Source organism: Oculina patagonica, chromosome 9, assembly GCF_052425735.1.
Source record: "Oculina patagonica isolate OP01 chromosome 9, crgOcupat, whole genome shotgun sequence".
NCBI classification, from domain to species: domain Eukaryota; kingdom Metazoa; phylum Cnidaria; class Anthozoa; order Scleractinia; family Oculinidae; genus Oculina; species Oculina patagonica.
The window spans coordinates 18,290,129-18,316,438 of NC_135766.1; the positions used below are offsets into that span (position 1 = coordinate 18,290,129).

The 26,310-nt window shown below is 37.6% G+C and overlaps 1 protein-coding gene across 1 annotated transcript in view; it reads left to right on the top strand.

Moving 5' to 3' along the window:
* The first annotated feature begins 11,673 nt into the window (after positions 1-11,673).
* LOC144665000 (uncharacterized) overlaps positions 11,674-26,310 on the top strand; it is a 37,615-nt gene continuing 22,978 nt past the window's right edge. Inside the window, exons 1-3 of the mRNA XM_078526188.1 lie at positions 11,674-11,792; positions 18,237-18,308; positions 24,487-24,558. Coding sequence (XP_078382314.1) covers positions 11,674-11,792; positions 18,237-18,308; positions 24,487-24,558 — 263 coding nt within the window. The remainder of the gene's footprint in view (positions 11,793-18,236; positions 18,309-24,486; positions 24,559-26,310) is intronic.

Below are 26,310 nucleotides of genomic sequence, written 5' to 3' on the forward strand. Positions count from 1 at the left end.
ATGTCTTAGCAACAAATTCAGAAGAGCATAACAAAATGGAGGTTCATCCTTAAGGCTGCATTCATTCATCATTCATCGCGCGAAAAAATCATATTTTCACACGTGAAAATAACATGTTATTTTCACATGTGAAGATATCGATTTCGAAACATTTTCTAACAAGTTTGCCCTGTTTCAATGCTGAATGAGCCAAAGTAAATCGATATTAAGTCGAAACATCTTCGGATCTTCCTCGGCAATCTTCGGCAATCTTCGGATTATTTCTGAAATTTTTGGAAAAGTTCGGAAAATGTTCGGAAACATTCGTACGACCTTCGGACAACATTTTTCAAATCTTCGGAAATCTTCGGAAAATGGTCGGCAATCTTCGGAAAATCGTCAAAAACATCGTAATTAGTAGGTTTATATAATAAACAGAATATTACATGGTTGCTGAACACTCGAAGATAAATTTCATATCTCCGCGCAACCATGTAATATCCTCTATAAGCCACGATCAGATTAGTCTTCTTTAGGAGTTTAATCTATATTTTTGTCAAGCATTAGCGTCACTTTCATTCGGAGTTTCCCACTGATGTCCAGGATTGAACGCACTTTCAAAAATTAGCGTTTGACGAAATTCTGCAAACGCAACGATGTTTTTTGGTAACTTTACGGCTTTTTATCATGTTTACAATTTTCCGTAGTTTATTGTCTTGCAAATTTTCGCGTCTTGAAGTGCATTGAAATGCTTATTCGAACACTTCATTTAAGCCTGCTTGCAGATTTGAAAAAAAATTACAAAATTCGCGATTTCTCTCCACTTTTACGGTTTTTCGTCATGTTAACGATTTTCCGCAGTTCATTGTCTTGAAAATTTCCGCATTTTGTAGTGCATTAAAAGGCTTATTCAAACACTTCACCTAAGTCTGCTTGCTAAGCCTGCCTGCCTGTATTAGTGTAGTTTTTGAGTCTAATGCTTGCGTGCGCTTTGCGCATGCGCATTAGACTCTTTGTTATATGAAAAAAGCTGTTAGCAATCCCAAGGGAATGGTTCGGGATCGATAATCGTTCGCTGTAATGTAGAAAACAATGATCAGCTGCAAGAACGGACTCCGTACGGACACGCACGATTAGTTTCAATTAAAAACAGCCAATCAGCGACACGTGTTCCCACGCATAATTAAAAGTTCTTTCTCAAGTCACGATTATTCAACACTTGAACAGGACGAAATAATTTTCCAGTTAAGACATTTGTAAGCTTTTTGTGAAAATAAATCTTCGTTTTCAGTTCAGTTAAGCACTTGTGTTTTCGTCTTGCTTAAAAAGCAAGACGTCTTTGAGAAAAAATATTTCGACGGCGACTCGCGTTTATTTACACAATGCGACCAAATATTTATTTTGTTTTAAAAAATAGAAAACTTTACCTCGGTTTTTGTATTTAAGTCATTCGAATTTTGACCAATTTTTTCTTTACAGTGCAAACAAAAACCTTCAAAAATAAAAGATGTACATGGATAAATGTAAATCAAGTTACGCGACTAAATCAAAATGCGTTTGTTTGGCCGCTTTGCAGTATTACACTGTCCCGGCCTTTGCCATACACTGAAATCGAATTTCATGCTTTTACGACTCTCAGAGATCTTAAGTTCTTCTTACAGCTAGAAAAATCATAAAATGGTTACATTGATATGGAAGTGATGATTCGCGAAATTTGTACATCATGATAAACAGTCTTCGCTCCTGTGTATGGTAGCTCGATAATAATTGCCTAGTTTCCAGCGTTCAAAAGGTCATCATTATATTGACGTGAGCATTTACACCCGTTTTTAGGAAAATCTGTCACTAAGTGCTTACAGTACAATGGAGTAACAGTCACTATTTCAAGTGCTTTTATTGCAAAATCTGTTTCAAGAGTCATCATCAAAATGGTGAAAAATCTGAAAGAAAACGATGTGAAGTTCTTCAACCCTTGTTGTAATGAACATGCTTTTTGTAAATCGTCACGCAATCTTGTCCAAATGTTTAATCGTTTCTGCTTTTACGGACAATACGGAAGAAGTAACATCAACTCCTGTTCATACTTTAAATTTTGTGAAGCATATAACATTTATGACTGTTTCGTTTTCATCCATAATCATCCACGATGCCCCTAGCTTGCTATAAGCATTTTAAATTAAACTCCCGAACACAAACCTCTAACCAATTTTAACCGGCTTACGAAAACCGCGCAATCTGTATCACTATGCCATACGGCATTAGACTCATGTCACCCTTGGTGACCTATTTTTTAGTTTTTACCAGTGTCCCCTAATTAGTATGGTGTTTTCCCAGGCTATAAGGTTTTTGACACTTAAGTTAAGTTTCTTATCTTATCTTATCTTTAGATTTGACAAAATTTACAAAATTCGCGATTTTTCGCTACCTTGACGAGTTTTCGTCATGTTAACGATTTTCCGCAGTTTATTGTCGTAATTTCATGTTTGTGGTAATAGAGTGTTGGTGCATTAGAAATAATCTCAAATTTCTTGCCAGAAGACAGCAGTTAAATTATTTAAGGGGGGAATTAGCAACAACAAAATTAAACTTTTTTTTCCGGAATGCATGATATTTTCAAATCACTTTAAAACTTCACTTACTGTTTGAAAGTAAGTGGGACACTTGCATAAAATGAACGGTTTACTAATAAAATAACATCAATAAATTTCATAGCAATGGAAAACGTGTGGGCTGTCATCCTTGTGTTAGGTATGTGAAGTCATTATCTTGACATGAATTTCAATGCCACTGCACTGAGTTGTAGTAAATTAGTTGTTTTGTTTCTATCCCATTTTTGAAAACATGTGATGGCTTCGAGTTGCTAAAGTAACTAGACAGAGGCGAAATGGCGAAAAAAAGTGATTCCTTTACTAGGTCAAGATGGTGGGAATCACCGCACAGTTCGCAAAGCACGATGATACTAATTGATAAGTATTACCGGAAGTATGAACACCACTGGTAACCGTTTCCTTCCCGAGCAAATTCTCCGCTAAAAAGCAAGACAGATATAGCGAGCGAACTGGCTTTGTGTACATACTTCGTTTGCATGAGAACACAACAAAAGGACCGCAGTCAAGCTGTTCGCCGATTGGGCAGAATAATACAAAGGGAAAACAAAAGATTTTTCTGCCCAATCACGAGGCAGTATTCAGAGAGCTTTTTGAACTGGTCCGGTAAGAATCTTTCCCCAGGGGCACTTTCAGTCAATAGAACTTTTATATGCTGATTTATGTAACTGGCAGTTTCGCACTATTTTTTACCCGCTTTTTCGCGTTTCCCTTGCCCCACTAACTGCCCCTGGGTCTCCGAGGATGTTTCCAAACACGTGTGGTTTTCAACTCGTTTTTCATTGGGTTTCTAAATTCATCCACCTGACCAGAATGGGGCGTTCTGGTAGGCTAATAACAAATGAATAATTAATGAGTTTGAGAAGGGTTAGTCTTAAGTTTACAAACGAAGAACCAATCAGAATGCGACAATTCTTTTCGCACGTGCAACATGGACATAAATATGCAAAACAAAGCATGAAGGGATGGAGAAAAAGAAAAACAACATGCCAAGAAAGTACATATCACCAATGTTAGCAAAAATAAAGCTTGAATTCTTCGGCTTCTAGCATCCTTACTTCATTTTATTTTCTTCAACGCCGAGATGCCGTGCAAAAATAGAAAAAATAGAAGAACAACTAGACACAGATCAACAACAAGGACTGTCATGAACTAATTTAAATTTGAAATTATTCAAAAGCTAATCAGAACTAACTATAGTTAACTGCATTGGTGTGACCGCAAAGATGACCAAAAGCACTAACTATAGTTAGGTATGACGTCACGTAACTTGAGACTAACTATACTTAAACTTTAGTTACGTCGTAGATGTGACCGCAGCCATTGCTTTATTTTGTTAATGGATAAATGAGGCCTCTTAAAAGGAAAATATATACAGTTGAATCCCGATAACTCAAACCCTCAACAACTCGAAACGCACGTTATCTCGAGCCTTTTTCAAATTCCCTTGAGGTACTTTTCTTACTAATTTCACCCTTGATAACTGGAACCTCCTTCGATTCTCATTGAAAATTCGCGTTATCTGATTCAATTGTTATTTCTTTTTTTCTTTTCAAGGATATTAAGCAACAACCCTTTGCAACACTTGCCTGCAGGATTGTTTTATAATATGACTTACCTAAGGCTGCTGTAAGGAAGACGAATCACTATTCTTGTTCTATTTCTTAGAGAACACATTGTGCCATGAAATATAGTTTAAAGCACATATTACTATATAAAAAAAATTCTTTTCTCAAGACGTTACAACTGATGTTCAGCCAACGGCATAGAATTTAGAGAGTCGGAACTGAAGTGGAACCCACAAAAGAAAAGTGAGAAATGATTTGTTTTTGCCTGAGGAAAATTACAAGGCGTTAACGGGATTACCGCTGTGTTGCTTTACCAACTGAGCTATGAAGCCTTGATACGTTGGAAGCAGGTCAATTGCAGGTCCTAATGTCCCGCATATGAAGTAGATGACAAAGTGAATATATGAACTCGAAAGACATACCGTAGAATTCCGGTTATAAGCCCTGGGCTTATACAACTTCGTAAGGTGTTTTGAGTGGGCTTATAAACGGAGGGGCTTATATCTGGGAGGGCTTATAAGCGGAATGAAAAAAACATTTCTAAAAGAGCCATGGGACTGTTGATCGAAATACGTTTTTAAGTTAGAAACGCATAATAAAGCAACATTTAGCCCTATTCAGTAGTGTCATCCGGCAGAGGGGGCTTATATGGGGGGGGGGGGGGTGGGCTTATAATCGGATGTATTTTTTTGTTTCCAAGAAGATGGGCCTATAACCGGGGGGGGCCTAATAAGCGAGGGGGCTTATAACCGGAATTTTACGGTATATGTGACCTGCAGTGTAAGCATGAAATGAGTGATTATTTGTTGCTAGGTATTTGAACAACATCCAGTTGACGGAGTTTTTTTTTTTTTTTTTTTTTTTTTTTTTTTTTTTTTAATTCATTCACAAAAACAATAACACTTATTACACGAAAAGAAACTACGTAAAAAATTACTTACATTAACAACATACAAAAAAAGAAAAATTAAATAAATAAATAAAAGGGCGACTCCTCTGCCTAAAAAGGTTTCCTTTTGCCTATTATTACATCAGTTCATTATTATTATTTTTTAACAAATATTATACGCGATAGCTACTTCATATAGTTCAGTTTGATTAACAGCAGTTACTAATAATTAATATTTAATCCTAAATGTTATTTATAGTTAATAGTTGATAATAATTGACGATAATTGGTGCAGAAAGATATCCTAGATAAGTAATATAAAACAAAAAAAGTATATTTATCTCTCAAATGCACTTTGGCCTTGGTTCGCTTAAAGAAGGTTAATATACGAGGGAGTTTTTTTTTTTTTTTTTTTTTTTTTTTTGGCAAAAAAGACTACGTAATGTCGAGAAGTGGAAGTAAAAGATTCCATTTCCTAGAGGTAGTATCTAGGTTGTTGGACTCTATATGAAACTGCGATTTAAGGGACACAAGAAAAGTTGTTAAAACCGGGATCTTCTTGTTGACTCTGCAGCTCCATATATAGTTGACGGAGTTGCCTGCGAGAGTTTTCAGTAGGAATACTCTGCTAGAGGAGCTGTAAGTGGAATTTTTCTTCTTTACTTATCAGACTTGTCCGAATTGCAGTACATTGCAATGCCCCTGCCGTGTGAATGATTTTTGTTTCATATCAAAGCAACCCTGGTTACAGTATTCGCACTGTAATTTTCGAATTTTTTGAACGTATCATATTGCTTTACATGTAATTAACAGTTAGTTGTGATTATTTTTTGTTACAGATTTGCATGAAAACCAGTTGACGGAGTTGCCTGAGGAAGTCTTCAGTAATAATACCCGCCTTAAAAGACTGTAAGTGAAAAGTTACATATGACAAGTTTAAGCTGGCGGACTATATAATAACTTTAATTATTATATGGCTACCATAGTACGCGCGCTCTGATTGGCTGCTGAGCGGGCATTATTTTCTTGTAATGACCGGGCATTATGAAAATTTTTCTCGGCTCGACGGTTTTTTGAGTTGTGAGTAAAAGCTACTAGCAAGGGGGCAAAAACAACAAAAAATGCCGACAAAATATAACTATCTTTTCAATAACTGAAAGAAAAATATAAGCATACCGATACTTCTTTAGTATGAGCGACGAAGAGAGCCACAAGAGAGCGAGTTTTACCTCCAGTGTTTTTTCCCTTGATTATACTCTTTTTTGAATAGTGCTTAAACGCCATATAATAAATAACTTATTAACCTCGTCCGTTCGGTCATTACAGGGGAATCTCAGACCGAGGCCTTGATGTATTGACCGAGCGACAGCGAGGTCAATACATCAAGGCCTCGGTCTGAGATTCCCCTGTAATGACCTCACTCTCGGTTAATAAGTAGTATTTATGTGCTCAGCGTCAGGGGGTTACGTTAATATGTTTATAGCCTGTTTATGTGGTTATTTACAGTTTTTATAGTATAAAATGAACTTGAAATTTTTGTCAACAAGCGTGTTGTCATGTTCTCATGATCATACCTTTCAAACGGGGACAATATCTCTTATAAATTGTTAAAAATGCGGAGAAATAAGAATAAAAATTGCTGGATAAAAATTATTTATCCACGGTATCACATTCATCAATTGCTGGTCTTCCAGAGATCCGTGCTATTAACTAATATCAGAAACCCCAGGCGCGTAGGAGGGGGGTTCGAGGGGTTCGAACGAACCCCCTTTGGAGGTCAATAATGGAGGAATGAAAACACGATTGTTGATTTTCAGCTTTTGGCAAATAGTGGGGGAATGAAAAACAAACTTTGAATGTTGCAGCTTTTAAATTAACCTGCACGAAACCGGTAAAAGTATCGGGAAAGTATTACATTGTTAAGAGAATGGGCTCTCCCATCTTTCTCACATATAAAAATACACAAAATGACCATGCTGCACGTTTTATTTAATAACTCAATAAAAATACACAAAATGACCATGCTGCACGTTTTATTTAATAACTCAATAAAAATACACAAAATGACCATGCTGCACGTTTTATTTAATAACTCAAAAGGTATTTACAGTAGTGAAGGTTTCAATATCTCATTTGAAAGGACAGAAAATTTGCTTTCTAAGAGAAACACATCTGCTTCATGAAAACTTACCACGTCGCAAAAAAAAAATTCAATCACAGGAAATTAGTAAAAATAAGTCACAAAATTTTAGCAAAACTGAAATAGTGCAGAAACGCTCTATTGTACAAATTCTCAGGTCTACGAGAACATTTTCCCTGTTCTAAGATGAAAACTATCCTGAAAACCTGATCAAAATCGACCGAATTTGGAATTAACTACGAATTATTTTTCCTGCGAAAACACAAGGATTGCATCTAAGTAACCATGGCAACGGCTGGTCAAAGCTTAAATTCCGCGTTCCTTCTAACATTGAAAAAATCGCTTCAAAACAGGTTTTTACAAAGTATTTGAGCTTTACATTTTGAAAAAACCATGAAAGACACAAAATGTATGACATAGGCGAGATGCGAACAGACCGAAACACGTGCGAAGCAACATGAAAGATCATTTACCTCAATGTTTCGCTTCGAATTTCGACCCAAATGTCCAAATAACTTTCTCTGACACTCGAAAAACCTTTTGGATCATCATCCTTCTCAGAGACCATCTTCACGGGCTTTTAAAACCTATTAAAGCTCGTTCGACCGAGTCCGCCATCTTGGTGAAGGAATGGCTTGTCTGCAAAAATCGTCATGTAAGGCACATTCAAGTGTCTTGGCCCAAAATCGCTAGGTAATTGGCTAATTATATCCACTTCCTGTACACCAAATTTGGAGGGGAACGGAAGTAACGCGAATTTCTCAGAATTTTTTGCGATTTTTGGTCGAATTCGACAAAAATCTGGTGCACGTGACAAGAAAGGGTTAAGTATGATACACCTGTCGATCTGGACGAAATTGTCAATCTATTTCAAGGCCTCCACCCGAGGATGATGCAATTGTCAAGTTTGCTTTACGAATAGTCCTGTAGTGAATGACGGTAAGTAAGTGGCCTCAATATATCCTCGTGACCTAGTATTATATGTAGTCAAAATAATCCTGTCGTTGAAAAATATTTCCTTAACAAGCGTTCGGGATTTGATAAATGGAATATCAATAGACGACCTGTTATTTTACACTCCATCGAGTTTGAAATATTGACGTGCACAATGCTGAAAATAGCATTTCCGGGCCTCTAGATTTCAAAATATTCTGGGGGGACATGCTACCAGACCCCCCTGGAGGCTCGCGCCTTCGGCGCTCGTATTTAATAATCCCCTTATAAATATTCCTGTCAATACGAACACCCTTCCAAAAACCCCAGCTACGCGCCTGAACCCATAAGGGTTGAAACGTGTAACGCGCGCACACAGCGTTTGAATATTCATTTTGCTATGTACCATATTTAGAAACACAAAAAATTTGTACGCGAATGCTTTATACACGCAATGCAAACGCAAAATAATTTTTGGTTTTGCTGTAAGTTGCTTGAATTTTGACGTAAACGGTAGTCCATGAGCCAAGACCCCAAAAATGGATTTTCGTAGCACCCCCCCTTCATACCTAGTAAAATTGGTATCAAATTAAAGCTTAAGGAACTACTTGTTACCAGGATGGTAACTGGTGCATAAGGGAGATAGGGCAATGTTTTTTCGAGGGGATGGTAGGGATGCTTTTCACTTTGTGAATACAAGTGATGACAAAATTCTGCTACAACTCACTAAATACTCGGCCCAAAAATTATTAAATCTTTTACAAATATGCTTTAAATTAGTATTTTGTCATATTTCACACTTTTCATGATTCTGTAACCAGCCTTTTGCACCCGTTGCCATGGAAACCATGAATATATCTTATTGTAACTGTATTTTATTAATTACAAATTCTGTTTCCCATGATTACAACCCAGTTATTACGAAAAAAATATTTTTTTTGTTTTCTCCTTGTAATTGCATTTGTTTTTTTGTACAACAATGTCAAAACTTTGTTCCATCATGCATTTAGTAAGCACAAGGCAGGGTCCTTCATCTTTGAAATTTGATGAACTTACCCAAGACGGACAATTTGGCCTGTCCCCTCGGTGTCCGTATTAATTGGGTTCCACTGACGGATCAATACTAGGACTATCTTTCAGTTGACGCAACAATTATGATATCAAACAGATGGTCAATCATTTGTGAGCAAGTTGCGATTACTTCCCTGTCATTATAAGTTCCTATAGCAACGGTATAACATGTTAAGAACACCCTTAATTTTACCTATAAATGCCCATAACTTAAAAACGAGTGCTGCGACCGACATCTTTTATTATTTTATTTAATCAACATGATAAGATGCAACTTTCTGCAAATTTTAACAACTGATTGTTTTTAATTTAGTCGAAAACAAACAGTTTTTCTTCACACGTCTTCTTTACTTGTAATGCTGGTTTAGATATCACAAGACCGTAGAGTAATTAAACAAGTTTATGTCGATGATAGTTATGGGTATTTTAATAGTTCCCAAGGCGAACAATTAATATAGAGTTAATTCAGTGGCTATATCTTAACAGAGACTTGACTGACAATCACTTAAAGGACTTGCCATCTGGAATTTTTGATAATAATACTCAACTCCGCGAACTGTAAGTGGGATTATAAGTCAGCTTCATAACAAAAGACGAATATATCCATGAAAACGTCAACGTTTAACTTCGTCCTTGAGCTAGTTGTGTAAAGCTTCTTGTCTGATATAAATATAATATGATTTTTACAAACTGGGTATCTTTGCTTTATAACCCCAACGCAAAAACAATTTGATCACAAATTTGCTTGAAGGTAATTTGTTCTTCCCGTTGCGTCTCGTGGCAGTATGTCGATTTTTAATTCATTAAAATTTAAGGAGATGATTTTGTTGATAATACTGAATTTGTAAATATTTCTGTTAAGGATATTTGTTATCTACATTATACAATATTGGTTACGTTTTGTTTATGCCATGGGGACAAGATTAAGGAGGCTCGATGTAGTTTTTTTTAGCCGAAGGGTGGTTCTTTTTAAAATTTAAAATTATCTAGGAAGGCAATGTTCGATTTTTGCCAAAATACACCATAATAATGATCAAATATGACCAAATTTTATTTTTTTATCTGTCACTTTGTCACAAAGGTTACCATAGCAACGATTGACGTTTTCTTTTGTTCTCAAACAAGCTTGATTTTCTCGAAATCTAGATTGACTCTTGGTGTTTATTTTTTGATATGTTAAAGTTTAGTACATTGACTAACTGTTGACGAAATTTTAGAAAAATCTGTAAGAGCGTTTCCAAGTAAATCAAGAATGAAATTTTCAGAAAAAAACTGTTTTTATATAAAATAGGCGCTTTAAAATTGTTTCGTATTATCTGAGCACAGTTACTCTCACTGAAATATAAATACTTACACCATCAAAGACCATTAACTAAAAGCGAAAGATTTTCCTAAAATTTTGTGTACAGGTAGTCAATTTACTATACTTGAACATATTAAAAAATGAATACCAAGAGTCAATCTAGATTTCGAGAAAATCAAGCTTGTTTGAGAAAAAAAGAAAACGTCAATGGTTGCTATGGTAACCTTTGCGACAAAGTGACGGGTAAAAAATTAAAATTTGGTCATATTTGATCATTATGGTGTATTTTGGCAAAAATCGAACATTGCCTTCCCAGATAATTTTACTTTTCAAAACGACCACCCTTTGGCTAAAAAAACTACATCGAGCCTCCTTAATAAGTAGTTTCAGTATTGCTCAGATTTTCTAATTTCTCCAGGAAAAGGTTCAACTCCATCTTATATAGTGTTTTTTCCCTTTATAGAGCCTTATTTAACAATCAGTTAAAGAAATTGCCACACGGAATTTTTGATAAAAATACTCTGCTCTTTATGCTGTAAGTAGAAATACTCCGCGGCTTCATAACTTCCCTCTCCACAATTCTTCCTCACATCGGCCCCACATCGGCCCCATATCGCATCACATCGGCCCCATATCGCATCACATCGGCCTCACATCGCATCACATCGGCCCCATATCGCATCACATCGGCCCCATATCGCATCACATCGGCCCCATATCGCATCACATCGGCCCCATATCGCATCACATCGGCCCCATATCGCATCACATCGGCCCCATATCGCATCACATCGGCCCCATATCGCATCACATCGGCCCCATATCGCATCACATCGGCCCCATATCGCATCACATCGGCCTCATATTGCATCACATCGGCCCCATATCGCATCACATCGGCCCCATATCGCATCACATCGGCCCCATATCGCATCACATCGGCCCCATATCGCATCAAATCGGCCCCATATCGCATCACATCGGCCCCATATCGCATCACATCGGCCCCATATCGCATCACATCGGCCTCATATCGCATCACATCGGCCCCATATCGCATCACATCGGCCTCATATCGCATCACATCGGCCCCATATCGCATCACATCGGCCCCATATCGCATCATATCGGCCCCATATCGCATCACATCGGCCCCATATCGCATCACATCGGCCCCATATCGCATGTCATCAGCCTCATATCGGCCTCACATCGGTCCTAATTATGATCAATTAGTATTAAATCATGAGGTGGGGGCTAAGGCAAACAATAGAATTGTGGTGGTTGTGAAGGTGGTGGTAAGGTAGGAAAATAATACACGACTAAAAATGCGGCATAGCGGTGCCGGACAACCGAGTGTGCGCAGTAGCTATGGAACGGTTGCTAAAGGCGTAGTGAATAGCTTGACAAAGTTCTCCGTTTGGTTCGCATGTTTTGGTTTTGACCGTGCACAAAACACAATAGCTATTTGCCTTTTGTTTCTTCCTTTGATGTTTGCCAGACATCCAAACAACAAACTGTGATAACGACTAAGTGACCAGACTGGCAGAAATAAGGCTTGCGAATTATACTAATTAACGTAACTCCAATGATTCTGAAATGATTTGCCATTTTTTTGGTTCTTAAATGTCAACCGTTAATAATAATTGAGGTCACCTAGAGGATCGCGTGCCTGTAAAGACGGTGGCAAATATGGACACATTATTCCGACACATTGCTAACTGTGATGTTTCTTAGGTGAGCAAACGGGAACAACACAAAGCAAATGTCTTTTCATGATGCGCAAATTGGGAAACATTTGCTGCGTACAAAAACGTTTCTGACAAAAAAGACAGAAACGTTTTCGTGTCTCGGACAGAAATGTTATGCGCGCAACAAATATGGCGCGTACGAGGTGAAACCACAGGTTTTTATTTTCCCGAGCACTCTACGATTATAAAGGCCTAAAAAAAACATTTTCAACTTGCAATATCTCTGCGATGCAATGTCCAATAACTTTGAAACTTCAGGATATGTTTATTTGGCTCTTTTATTAACACACTTGCAAAACAATCGAAAAAAAGAATATTGTTGGGTGAAAAATGGTGGCTTTTTAGTTTCGTTATCTACAAATAAAATGCTGAAACAAATATATTCAATTTGTTGTCGGTTACTTTGACAGAAACATATAGGCCGTTTTTTTAAAAATTGGCGTGATTCTAGATTATAAAATAATAAGATAGTACGCGCGCTCTCATTGGTCGATAGGTGAGTTAAGATGAGAGTATGTAAGCACGGTTGTGACGTCACGCTTTCTGTGTAAAACTGCCAAAAAGACTTGCAAAGTAATTTCAAGTACGATACTAAAAAAATGGAATGGAATGTGTTCCGGCTTTCTCTTCCCATACAGTGTGTAAGCTCGAGGAAAAAAAGCAAAAGAAAGAAGAACCCCAGCGCTTTTCCTGGAGGGAGCTCAAGCGAACGACAAAATATGCAACAAAATACGCAGTGAACATTTTTCAATGTTTTCATTTAATTACTACAAAAAAATTCCCTATAAGACATTCTTTATTAGAAAAAAATTATAGGCCAACGCAAACGAAACTATATGCTACAAACTGTAAATCTTTAAGCTTAACTGATTCAAACTTTGCACGGCCGATCGGTTGCCGTCTTTTTGCCGGCAAATCTGCTTAAAATGCGATTAAAATGACGATTAAAATGTATTTTCTCAGAGACTTCCTTAGCGTAAAAATTCTACTGTTACATTGGCAATAATAGTCGTGAACTTTTTTCATTCAAAATGGGCTTGGGGAAGAGGAAAGAATGGAAATATTTGTCAACAAACCAAAGCAGAATTTGATGTCAATTTGAGGTTTATTCTATGCTTGAAGCACATTACAAAGACGGCGGAAACGACAGTAGAAGAAACTGGACTCGTTTAGATGGCTATCTGAACAATTTACCGTACAATAAATGCATAACATTTACTACTACTATTTTTTACCGATAGTTCAAGTGTTTACGAAAGTGCTCAAAATACTAATTTACGGGCTTACAATATTTTTAGGGTTCTGTGTAGTATATTTCGAATGCCCCGCTTACCTGCCAAAGGGAAATTTCATACGTTCAACCTTCTTTCCTTACGAGTGTTGAATACGCACGAATTTTTGACAAAATGTTATGGCGGCAGGGACGCGAAAACGGCATTTCACGTTTTGTTTTCAGTAAACATCATAAAGTAAGGTAGGTCAGGGTTCTTCCATTGGTATATAGTTGTATATCTGGGCCACTTTCGTGACAATTGAAGAAGAAAGAACTATAAAACACAAATACACAACAGTTGAGATCGAAAAGTCCCGCGATCGAGTAGGTTGGATATTTATGATTGTTTTGTGCTTGACATTTTACTGACTGAAATCACAAATGTTGCCCGTTTCTGCCATGTGCTTGGTTTTCTTTGGCAAAGGAATATTGCTTATTGTGTTCGCACTGCACAAATAAGTGACACAGGCTATAAAATCATGCTTTATTTTTACATGTAATTAACAGTCAATTGTTATCATTTAATGCTAGATTATTGAATAACAACCAGTTAACAGAGTTGCCTGCTGGAGGTTTTAGTAGGAATCCCTGGCTACGCTTTATGTAAGTGGAATCCTTCTTCTTTATCAAACAACATTATGTCTATTCACACCGGGAAGAGATAAATCCAAAACCCGTTTTTCCCTGTGATTTATTTTCTGTCGTTGTATGTCTAACTCTAGGGAAAGATGCATTTTGCAGGGGAGTAAAGCGCTTCCTTTAAAAAAAAAAAACTAAGCCAAAAGATTGATCCCCTGTAGCTTTTTTATTTTTAATTTTTTTATTTTTATTTATTTTTATTTTTAATTTTTTTCTTAGATGTATATAGTATAGTATTTTTTAAATGCATAAATGTATATAGTATAGTAGCATAGTAGTATACAGTAACTTAACGATTATAGAGTTTTAATTGTAAATATCATTTTATTTGTTGGGTTAGGGTTAGTTTGGTAAATGAAGGGCTACTCTGTAGAAATGTTACCAATAAAACCATTATTATTATTATTATTATTATTATTATTATTATTATTATTATTATTATTATTATTAAGTGCTGTACCGAAATATCAGCATTTCAAAACATAAGATGGTTAAAAACTTTCTGAACATGTCTTTGCTCCAGTCTAGATAATAAAATTACCCAAATTTAGAAACACCATTACATCATCGATGTGAAATAAACATTTAAGTCGGTTACGCCAGCCATCAGTGCGAAATCTGACTATGTCCACGCTGGGAATTTATTGCTCTGAAATCGGCCAAATGTATATGTGGGCGCGTGATAGGAGGGCCGAATTCTCCAAGTTATAACTCTGGTTATATTTGAGTTTTCGAACTGAAATTTACACATACAATAAAGCTCCGTTAAACACATATTTTGCACTTGAGGTTGCCATGGTTACTGGTCACGTGACTGTTAACTGGCGGAACTAAAATTTGAAAACTCTCAGAGTTTATTCCAGATTCATTATTAAGCCAACAATAAAGATATCTTACATGAATGTAGTACACAAAAATCAGGAAAACTTGTCCGATTTAGAATCTCAAATTTCACTACTGTGACGTCACAATTAGATACACTTAAAATGGAATGCATGGAATGTTGTCAATATCTCTAAGACTCTGAGTGATAACGAAGTACAGCTTTCAGTAATTTACTTTGCTCAATGAGATTATTCATTTATTATATTATCTATCTATTATATTATTTTATCTGTCTTTTAGATCAGTACGGTGAAAAACGGAAAAACTCAATTTTATGACGTCATTTATTGTGACGTCACAAAATTGAAATTCGAGATTCTAGATCGGACAAATTTTTCCGATTTTTGTGTATTAAATTCATGCAAAATATCTTTTTTGTAGGGTTAATATTGAATGAGGAGAAACGTTTTTAAGTTTCATTTTCGCCATTACATAGTCACGTGGCCAGTAACCATGGCGACTACAAGTGCAAAATATTTTTCTAACATAGCTGTCCTTCATGTGTCAATTTCAATTTGATATGTTTAATATAAGCAGAGTTATGACCTAAGTGAATTCACCCATCCTATCACTTAGCTACAAAAGCATTGGCCGCTTTCAGAGCAAAAAATTATCGACGTGCAGAGAAGTCGGTTTTGGCGTTGTTATAATATGAAAACACAAGAAACAACAGTCCATCGAAAATTACAAACACAACCTATGATAGTCTCCTTAAGCGTATTACACAGGGATCCAGTCTTCTTAACAGGCTTATTGGCTTATTCACTATCTTTTTTACCGATAGTTCAGCTTTTACGCATTTCAAAGGCATTCGCATCCTTTCTGAAGTCAGTTTCGGTTAAAACATGTGAAGTTTTCACATCGCATGGTGTATCTGTATCACGAATTTACGAATAGGTGACCGCATAGGTTTTATCATAACAAAGGTGGCGGTGACTTGTTTTAAACTTGTCTGAAAAGATCCAAAAAAGCCCGGTCTGAATAGGGTTAAGAACTAGCTGCTGCTTAATATTCAAAAAGAGCGTTCAACACCAAATAAAAAAACCAAAAATTAGCTGTCGTGGCTGACGTTTCCCAAAATACGCAAAGTTTGGTCATCTCACGTTGTTGTTCTGCAGAGAACGGCTATGAAACGTACCAAAATTCAAAACGCACGTGCGAAGCTATTATACCGCTCATTAAATGGAGGTAGGGCTTTCCACAAGTTGCTCGGCAACTTTTTGGCAACTTTTCATGTTTCGAGCAACTTTTTCCCCTTCGAGCAACTTTTTTCCTCTCGAGCAACTTGTTGCATCTTGAGCAATTTCCAGACCGAAGATCTCCGAAGATTATCCGTATGTTGTTCAAAGGCCATACGAACGTTTCCGAAGATTTACGAAGTTTGACGAAGATTTTCGAGAAACGTCTGAAGACGTTTCAACATTCAGCTAATTCTGCATTTAAACATTACAAAAACTCCTCAGCAAACATGTCGTCATCATTTTACAAATTTTCCCCTTGATATGTTATTTAGATACTTTTTTGCGGTAAAATTGCATAAGACTTCTTAGAAATCTTTTTTTGTTTAGAAATCTAACCCTCAAAGGGAAATTAGCATATATTTAAAGCAGCGAAGCAGCGTTGTGGATTTTTTGGAGCAACTTTCGAGCAACTTTTATTATCAGTAGAAGCAACTTTTTTTGATTTTTGGGCAACTTTTGAGCAACTTTTTGAGAAATTACGGGCAACTTTTTGGGAAATCTCGAGCAACTTGTGGAAAGCCCTAGCTGGAAGCCAGGAGTTATAAAATGGTCTTGACATTTATTTAAATTCTAAGATGCGGTCTGCGGAATCGGTGTGCGGTCGTCTTCAAAAGCACCAATTATGGCGCCACAGGTTTTATTTCCGACAGTTTTCCCGAGCACTCTACGATTATGAAGGCCTTAAAAAACACTTTTCAACTTGCAATATCTCTGCGATGCAATGTCCAATAACTTTGAAACTTCGGGATATGTTTATTTGGCTCTTTTATTAGCACACTTGCAAAACAATCGAAAAAAAGAATATTGTTGGGTGAAAAAATGGTGGCTTTTTAGTTTCGTAATCTACAACAACAACAACAACATCCTCTTTATTTCCTTATCATTAAATTACAGAATTATTATATATATATATATAAAAATATATTGCTAAAGATAAGGGGTTCTGGGAACCCGAAATTACCACTAGGTTAAAAATGCCGGGTTGTCAGTTTACAAATTGAGTAGTCAAATTTTGGCCGGACACACACACGTACACACGGACACACATACAAAATATAATATAGAATATAATATATACCAGAAAATAAAGAAGAAAAGAAGCTGAAATTACACGCGTAATCTATATAATAAATGCTCAAACAATATATAATAAATGCTCAAATAAAATGCTCAAACAAATATATTCAATTGGCGTGATTCTAGAGTGCAAAACAGTAAGTGACGTCATGCTTTAAAATATATACAAACGGCTTTCACATATAACCGACCTGCTTGAATAGACAGTAACAATTCAGCATTTCCGGTTGCTTATTTAGGGTAAGATAACTGATTATCCGTTACTTAATAGTTTTGCGTTAAAAATTATTTGATCATTTGTTTCAAGTGTTTACAAAAGTGCTCAAAATACTAATTTTCGGGCTTTCAAAATGATCTGTTAAAGTGCATCTTTTTGCAATATTTGTAGGGTTCTGTGTAGTATATTTTGAATGCCCCGCTTACCTCCCAAAAGGAAATTTCATACGTTCGACCTTCTTTCCTTACGAGTGTTTAATACGCACGAATTTTTGACAAAATTTTATGGCGGCAGGGACGCGAAAACGGCATTTCACGTTTTGATTTCAGTAAACATTATAAAGTAAGGTCGCTCAGGGTTCTTCCATTGGTATATATGTGTATATCTGGGCCACTTTCGTGACAATTTAAGAAGAAAGAACTACAAAACACAAACACACAACAGTTAAGATCGAAAGTCCCGCGATCGAGTAGGTTGGATATTTATGATTGTTTTGTGCTTGACATTTTACTGACTGAAATCACAAATGTTGCCCGTTTCTGCCATGTGCTTGGTTTTCTTTGGCAAAGGAATATTGCTTATTGTGTTCGCACTGCACAAATAAGTGACACAGGCTTTATTTTTACATGTAATTGACAGTCAATTGATATCATTTAATTGCTAGGCGATTGAATAACAACCACTTAACGGAGTTGCCTGCAGGAGTTTTCGGTAGGAATCCCTGGCTATTCTATATGTAAGTGGAGTCTTTCTTCTTTATTTACCAAACAACATTATGTCTATTCACACCGGGAAGAGATAAATCCGAAAACCGTTTTTCCTTGTGATTTATTTTCTGTCGTTGTATGTCTAACTCTAGGGAAAGTGCCGAAATATCAGCATTTTAAAACATAAGATGGTTAAAAACTTTCTGAACATGTCTTTGCTCCAGTATTAAGAGAGGTAAAAATCTAGATAATAAAATTACCCAAATATAGAAACACCATTACATCATCGAAGAGCCACCCAGAGAAACTTTAAAGAAGTTCGAGCTAAGTACGTAAAGAAGTGAAATAGAGCTTGAGGGACCTACCAACGCGTGCTTTTTCGGATACCGCTTCACATCACTCGCTCACCCCAATCCAACCAGGTTTTATCTTGGAAAGAGTTATGTACACGCGCAGTTATCAGAGAGTGCCAAACAAATCGTAGGAGAGGAAACATGTTAACCAAGCAAACTGAACGCCGTGCCTATATAGTAGGCTCTAAACAGTCACAGTAGTTTTTGACAGACAAATTTCTTTGCATGCTCTACTGGGAGGCTATCACTGTTCAGGTCGAGATCCTTAACATATTCATACCGTGCTTTTTGGATCTTTTCAGCGGATTTCCCCCCTCCGTAACTTCCACAATAATTAAGCAATCACAGTGAAACCGGCGTGAATAACTTCGCCCTGGTTCATCTGCGGCGCAGTGGGGTTGGTGAACGCACGGAAGATGAAACCACGGTGCTCGTGCCACCACGACACCCAGTTAGTCAGGAAAGCTCTGCTATCGTCGGCTTCAATAAATAAGTCCATGTCAGATTTGGCGGCCTGGAAACCAGTGGTAGTTGTGCATAGTAAGAGCCTGTCGCACAGTTGTTTGAACTCGTCACTGCCCTTACTGTCAAGTAAGGGCAGGTCTTTGAAGTGGAACTCGCACAATTTTATATCAGCGTCATCCCAAAAGACCTTCAAAATTCGGGCTATATTAGCTCCTGTCATATCGCAACACCAACCAATAGGGTTAAATTTAAAGCTATCATAAGCAGCCACTTTCCTATGGGCTTCATTAAATAAACGCCAAAAAGGTTCGACGTTTTCTGTGTTCTTGCTTTCTGCTTCCATTATAGCCATCGGTATTTGCTAGGGATGGTAGACACTGGCCGTTAGCGTTACAAACCCTTTGCACCGTTTCCTTTTACCGTAAAAAAAAAACAGAATTCTTTACTCAGAAAGTGGTCTCCTGTTTTGTCCATGTGAAGTGCCATTGTCATTTTTGTCTTGCTTGTCTTTAAGACAAAGGATGGCATGTCCGGGTTTCCACTTTTGTCATTTTTCTTATACACATAAAGGGGATCCTTTTTATCCGCATACTCCTTAAACGATATCTTTGCCTCAAAGTTGTGTCCAAAAGGCTCTATATCCTTCCTTAATTTCTGTTTCATGTTGGAAGCTCGCTTCTTGTCCATTACTGCACTGAATTCTCTTTCGACGGCGTTCCAGTCGGAAGGTTTGATGTTTGGTTGATTTCGTATCATTTGTTCGATACTCTTCACTTCCTTTTTTGGACGATTGTAAATGACGGGGCAGGTGAGATTGCCAATGTGGTAAACTGTCACTGATTTAGAACCATCACTGAGGTAACTTCGCGCAATGCAGGCAACATATTATCCTACTTTACCACAGCCTTTGTAAACCATTTCACCCCGTTTCTTTTCGAACTGCCTTGTATTTTTAACACCAAATTCTATTCTAAAAGGACATTTCTCTTCTACGCATTTATATGAGCCCTTAAAATCCGCAAAGCGCACACGACCATGTTTTTTCCATTCCGTGGGACATTTTTTTTCATTTCCTGCCATCTCTTAGGTATTCAGGTCTTTGTTGAAAAACCCTTGATGACGTACACGTCCCACGAATATTTTTAAATATTGCGTTGTTTTGGCTTCTGGGGAATTATGGAGTCTTCAGATTCAGATTCAGATTTTTTTTGCAAAAAAATACGCATAATGTAAAAACAAGTCAGTGCATATGGTTAAGGTAAGACGTAAGATTTCCCTCACATAGCGAAATATTACTGCAATATATATTTTCTACCTGCTTCTAATGAGCACCTCTAAAAGGATGTCAACTTTGCGATCCTCTTCTGAGACTCCAGAGGCACTATAAAAAAATACAATTCGTAATAGGTATTCCGAATGAGTAGAATTAGGGATTTATTGTGCTGCTCTCGTCCAATCAGAATGCAGTAATTTTGTTTAGTGTACTACAAGTCGAATAACGGTAGCCCATGGATGACCTGGTAAGTACAGGACGTACAATGGTAACGGTAAAGGGTAGTCTTGTGGCGTTTTACCTGAACGCAGGTTGTAGCAGTTCTTCGTCTGAAGCATCCTCTTGTTCTATTTTGACTGGTTCGTCAGGGCAAGCCCCAACACTGACATAATAACAATAACAAAAACATGAGCAATGTTTATCACCTACAGTCTTGAATCGCTTTTTCCAAAGAAAAGTTGTGATTCAGTCGCCTATTTATAAATTCGGCTTAAATTGCAGTATCTCACAACAATTCTTCCTACATCGTAGCGATTTTAGTCACGAAAACAGTTTTTGTCACTCTCTTAGCCTTGGTGATTGCACTTTCTTTACCTCGATTAAGCATTGAAGATATCCTTGGCTTTCGCATTTGAAGGGCGATGACTCTGCCCTGTCTTCGTCGGTGTACTCTTAGCAGAGCTAAGCCGGTCAAACGACATTGTAAGATCAATCAGATTAGCATCCTTCTCCTTCCCTCGTTTCTGCAATGGGAACATTGTTGCACTATGGTTATTGGTTATTCTTTTTAACTCTGCTTTATTTTTTAACGCCATGAATTACGCCGTCTTTTAGTCCGATTAGCCACCTTCAAATTGATGAATGGACCAAGCCGGGGGAGGGTGAATGGAGTGCGCAGAGCAGCTGTGGTCAGAACATTAAAAAACATTGCTGCGAGGCACAAGGCATTTTTTCCTCTAGAATGCCCCTCAAAGGCCTTAAATGTTCTAGCGATCTGTAAAATTTTTAAAATAGTTTGTAATTCATGGCATTGAGAGTTATAAACGGATCGCGGGATGGGAAAGCGAAAATACGAGAGATTTGGCTCATTTTGACTCCCAATTTTATACAATGTAACTGCACACTATTTGACCATCGTTTAACTACCATTGAGGCTTAAAAAGAAACGCTCATTTTCCTCACTGTATGGTCTATTCCCCAAAGCCTCACTTTCGCGTCTTTATCTTGCGCACCTAAATATATCGGAAATGGGCTATTGTATATCAGTTAATCATTTGCTTTTTCTTAACGGGGCCCTCCCGTAAACCACGTTTGAGTGATTGGAGGCTTTCTCCTAAAATAAGTTACTATTGTATTTTTGTTATAATTGTTTTAATATTATTGTTGTTGTAGTCACAAAAAAACAAACAAACAGATTTTGCAATTCTCTAAATTAGGAATTTAATGCACTCAAGATAAATTTCTACAAATAAAAAAAAAAACAAAGTTCCTACACTACAGTTTCTACACTACAGTTTCTACCTGACAAGACCAGTCTATCCGAAATGCAGCAACTGTTTGAAAGGCATCTAAAGTAGCGAAGGCCCTAAACATTGGTATATTAAACAGATTTAGCCAAGCCTAAAAGCGGAGCTCCCAATTTACTGACCAATAAAAAATATAACACTTGAGCCCGCGATACAATGAAAACCATTAATTGGTCAGCGGTAAACATCAAATTTTTTGACCTCGATGAGTTCTATATGTGAGCCCGCGATATGGTCATGTGATACTGGTCAACGAATAACTTGTTTTGACAGCTGTCATTTGACCATGACATGTATGTCCAATATCAAAGATATAAGCTGGCGTTAACTATGACCTTAACACGCCCGCGAGCCATGTCACTAGCCATGATGACCATGAAAAACCAAAAGCAGTGGGTCTATTTATTTTCTGGTGGTATGGGACTCCGCTCTGCGGCCCTCCGGGCCCCTGGGAGCTCCGCTAAAACCAGTTTTCAGTTATGGCAACGTAAAAATACAGCTGCGAATTGAACGATCGATCTCCACAGGAACATGCCAATAGTTGTCGATCCAGCGCTGGTAAGAGCGGCGTAGATAGTAGACATAAAACATTTTAATCAGGTGAAGAAGAAAGGGAATGTTGTCCGTTTCCGTGTAAAAATGTATTTTGGCCTGGAAGACAGTTTTAACAGGTTTTGACGACCATCCTCGATCAGCTCGATGTCGAGTCCAATCGACCACAGCATTGAAGTCTTCGCATGCAGCATGAATCTCAGCCGGTGATCGCCATTCCAGCAATTCAGTCACAAACAGCATCACATACTAAATCAATATTTGTCGCTGCACCTCGTTTTGAAAAGTTGTGAACTCAGTAAAAATAAAGGAGGGAAAAAAAGAAACTAGCACTTCGACTGTACTTCGAGCCATGTTGAACATTTTTCGCGCCTCATTTCATGTATTTTTTTTTCTGTTTTCTCTCGTTGACCACAACCAATCAGAGAGCGCGAAACGTTTGTAACGTAGGAAAACTCCGTTTTTACCCGCTGTTTTCCTCTGACTGACTAATTTAAATTTCACTGGCGTGGACCGTATGGCAGGAGGAGAACGCATATTGATCGCGAGCTCAGCGGGTTTTATGGATCAGTCCCGTGGGTATCGGTCGAAAGCACATGCTTTTTCAGCGGTTGGACGCCATCTTGAGTCGACTGGCCGTCAATACCTTCGATCTCATTCAGAACTATATGGAGTCGATTTTGGAATCGCACAAACGTGTTTTGCTTGAAGAAATGGCCGAAATGGCATTGACCGAAAATAACATGCATAACAGGGTTTTACTAAGGGAAGTAGAGTTTAAGTCCTCCACCGAACGTCGTTAAGATAGTAGCCTTTTGCGGAAAGTTGTGAGCTTCTTCGCGGCCATGTGACGGGAACTGGTATTTTTGTTTTCAGCTAACACTTCAACAGAGGGAAATAAAAATTTCATCTTTATCAGTCACATTATATAATCACTAGTACGAGTACATTAGCATCGCTCTCCCTATAGTTGCACGCGCGCTTGCTTCTTTTTAATTAGGTTAACTTCGAAATTTATCTAGCGTGTTGCTTTCCAACGCAATGTAACGTATGTGCCGTACCTCTTGTAACTTAGACTGCTTCAAGATCTTAGACTCTGCACCTCCTAAGTATCAAGTTAAGCTTAAGGAGTTTATGTACATCAAGTCTTTCCCTATAGTTGCACGCGCGCTTGCTTCTTTTTAATTAGGTTAACTTCGAAATTTATCTAGCGTATTGCTTTCCAACGCAATGTAACGTATGATTTGTAACAGGCACGTTTTAAATCACTGTAAACTTTCATAACCGTCACACTGACGATGACGGATGTACCGTCGAAACATGTTTGTGAAACTTAAAAAAGTCTTATTTATTTTTGAAAATTTCTACCATGTCTACATTTTTGCTGCTGTCTCGACCATGTTCTGAAATGTTTTTCAAAATCTTCCGTTATCAGAGTTACAGAGATTAAACCAGAAAATATCTTGGTAACATTGAAATGTCCAGCACTTAAAAAAGAAAGATGATTGAACAACTTTGAGGCAGTCTTGCTAATAGGAAATAAAATATATTTTTATTTTGCGTTAGCTATTGAACACTTTTGATTTTATGTCGCTAGATCGCTAGAAGCTACTACAGGGCCTTCTTTGGCCAAGCATGGCTATGACTCGCTGCACACGTTAAAATTCAGGAATCAAAATGAATACCCGATTCCCTCTATAGCGCGCGCCTGCAGGGAATCACGGTAGTTGTATTCATCAAACCACGCGCGAGACTCAGCAATGTGCATCGATGCTGAGTCTCGCTCGTGGATTGATGAATACAACTACCGTGATTCCCTGCAGGCGCGCGCTATAGAGGGAATCGGGTATTGTCAGTTTGTAGATTACGATTGCATGCGAACGGCTTTGTATTCAAAGTTTCTAGGGGACCAGCCCCAAACGATATTGTTTTAATGCAATTGTTTTATTACATAATTATTGACAGTTTTATAGGCAAACTTTACTCGAAGTTACTTCCAAGCTATTTGTTCTTAATATTTGTGTAATTTCGTTTGCAGAGACCTGTCCAATAACCAACTAGAACACTTATCCGCGGGAGTTATTAGTAATTTAACTGGCCTACAAGTGCTGTAAGTACGACGCATCGCTTTCCTCCTGATTTATTTCTTAGGGTTTATGCAGTGCTACTAAAATGTAGATCTTTTAGTTATTGTATTCTTCGATTAGCTCTGTCGGAATGCAGTCTATGTTCAAGATGGACACTCCTGTAGAAAGATCTATCCAAACTCTACAAGTTGCACATCACAAAAATCTGCTGACGTGTAAATTGGTGACGTCAGAAGTGGTTGAATGGCCATTCCTCCAAATCCCGGAATAATCCAGACTTAGCATATTAAGGGTTAATACAAAGATATGTTACTCATCAAAGTTTCAGCTTGCAACGAAAGCTAAAACCTACGAAATTCTTCTCTGAAGTAGCCCAAAACTCGGCAACGGAACGCCGTCATCTTAGAGCTGGTAATGTATGCGTGACGTCAAAGAGCTCAGTTTGAAGTTTGGCGGGAAAATTTAAATACTCGAAACTCCTTGTTTCTTTGTAGTGGCTTTTGCTTGTCAAGATACCTTTCTATGCAGCTCCATTTTGCTCAAACAGAGCTCCAAGAAATACAAAAGAGATCTTTCTTTTCACCGTCTTCCAATATTTAAAAGAACAATTGCTCAAAAGCGAACACAAATATTTTAGTGTTCCGAAAACTAAATGGAAGACTACTTCGGAGTATATCACAGACACAGTCTCCTGCGTGGAAATATCAAAGAAGGAAAACGTCAGACACAATACCAACCATTCTAAAGAAATTTCCCTCTGTTACTCCCTTCAAACGTCATGAAAGCAAAAGGAGGCGAATAAATAAGGAAAGAATAGAGGTTCGTCATTTTGCTCACCGTATTTTCTCAATCAAACACCCTCGGCGTTTATTCCAAACTTGGTCTGGTCAACCCGGCGTTTACTTCAAACCGGCGTTTAATCGGGGTCCGGTGTTTATCAACGAAGTGCAATTTTCTGTATTTTTTAGGCTGATTTGTTATTACATATCCTTCGAACCCACGATTTTTCGCGTCGTCCGGCCCGACAAACTAGTTACTATAGAGGAGTTACTTGCGAGGGATGAATACAATGGTCATCTCAAAAGTCAACACCACTACATTTGGACTACAATCTGCAAGGTACACTGCTGTTAAGGCGTGGAACTCGATTCCAGACACAATGCGGACGCTGACGTCAATTTAAGGCATTTAGGAAGGCAGTACGTCAGCTGACCTTCAATACATCGCAAGTCGGATAGTGTATTTTATATATATATATATAATTGTAAACAGTTTCTTAATGTTTTGTGTTTTCTTTTTATTGCCATTTTTTCTCGGCACATTAACATACTTTTGCTAGAGGCCTAATCAGCCCCATCAAAGTGAGGTTAAATAAATGTTATTATTATTAGGATGATTATCACCAAGGTTACGGAATTGAATACGGAACGTGCATGTTGCAATCAAGATTTGTTACAAACAGAACATAAACAACTAATAAGTTCATAAATGACAATGTCGCCAACGGCCTTCGCGGTAAAAACGTCCTCCTCCACTGTTATAAACAACAGTGCGTAAGTCATGACAATTGCTGTTTCATTTTGTTTATAGCATCCATCCTTTATATTTTACGCCGGACGTCTCCTTGATCATTAAAAAAAAAAAATACCAAAGTAACAAACCGTACCAGTTTGTCGTAGCAGTGCTATTTTAGAGAATATATTTACTTGTTTGCTCGACGGCAAATAAACGCCCGAACCTCGATCAAACGCTCCCTGGCGTTTATTTAAAGCTAG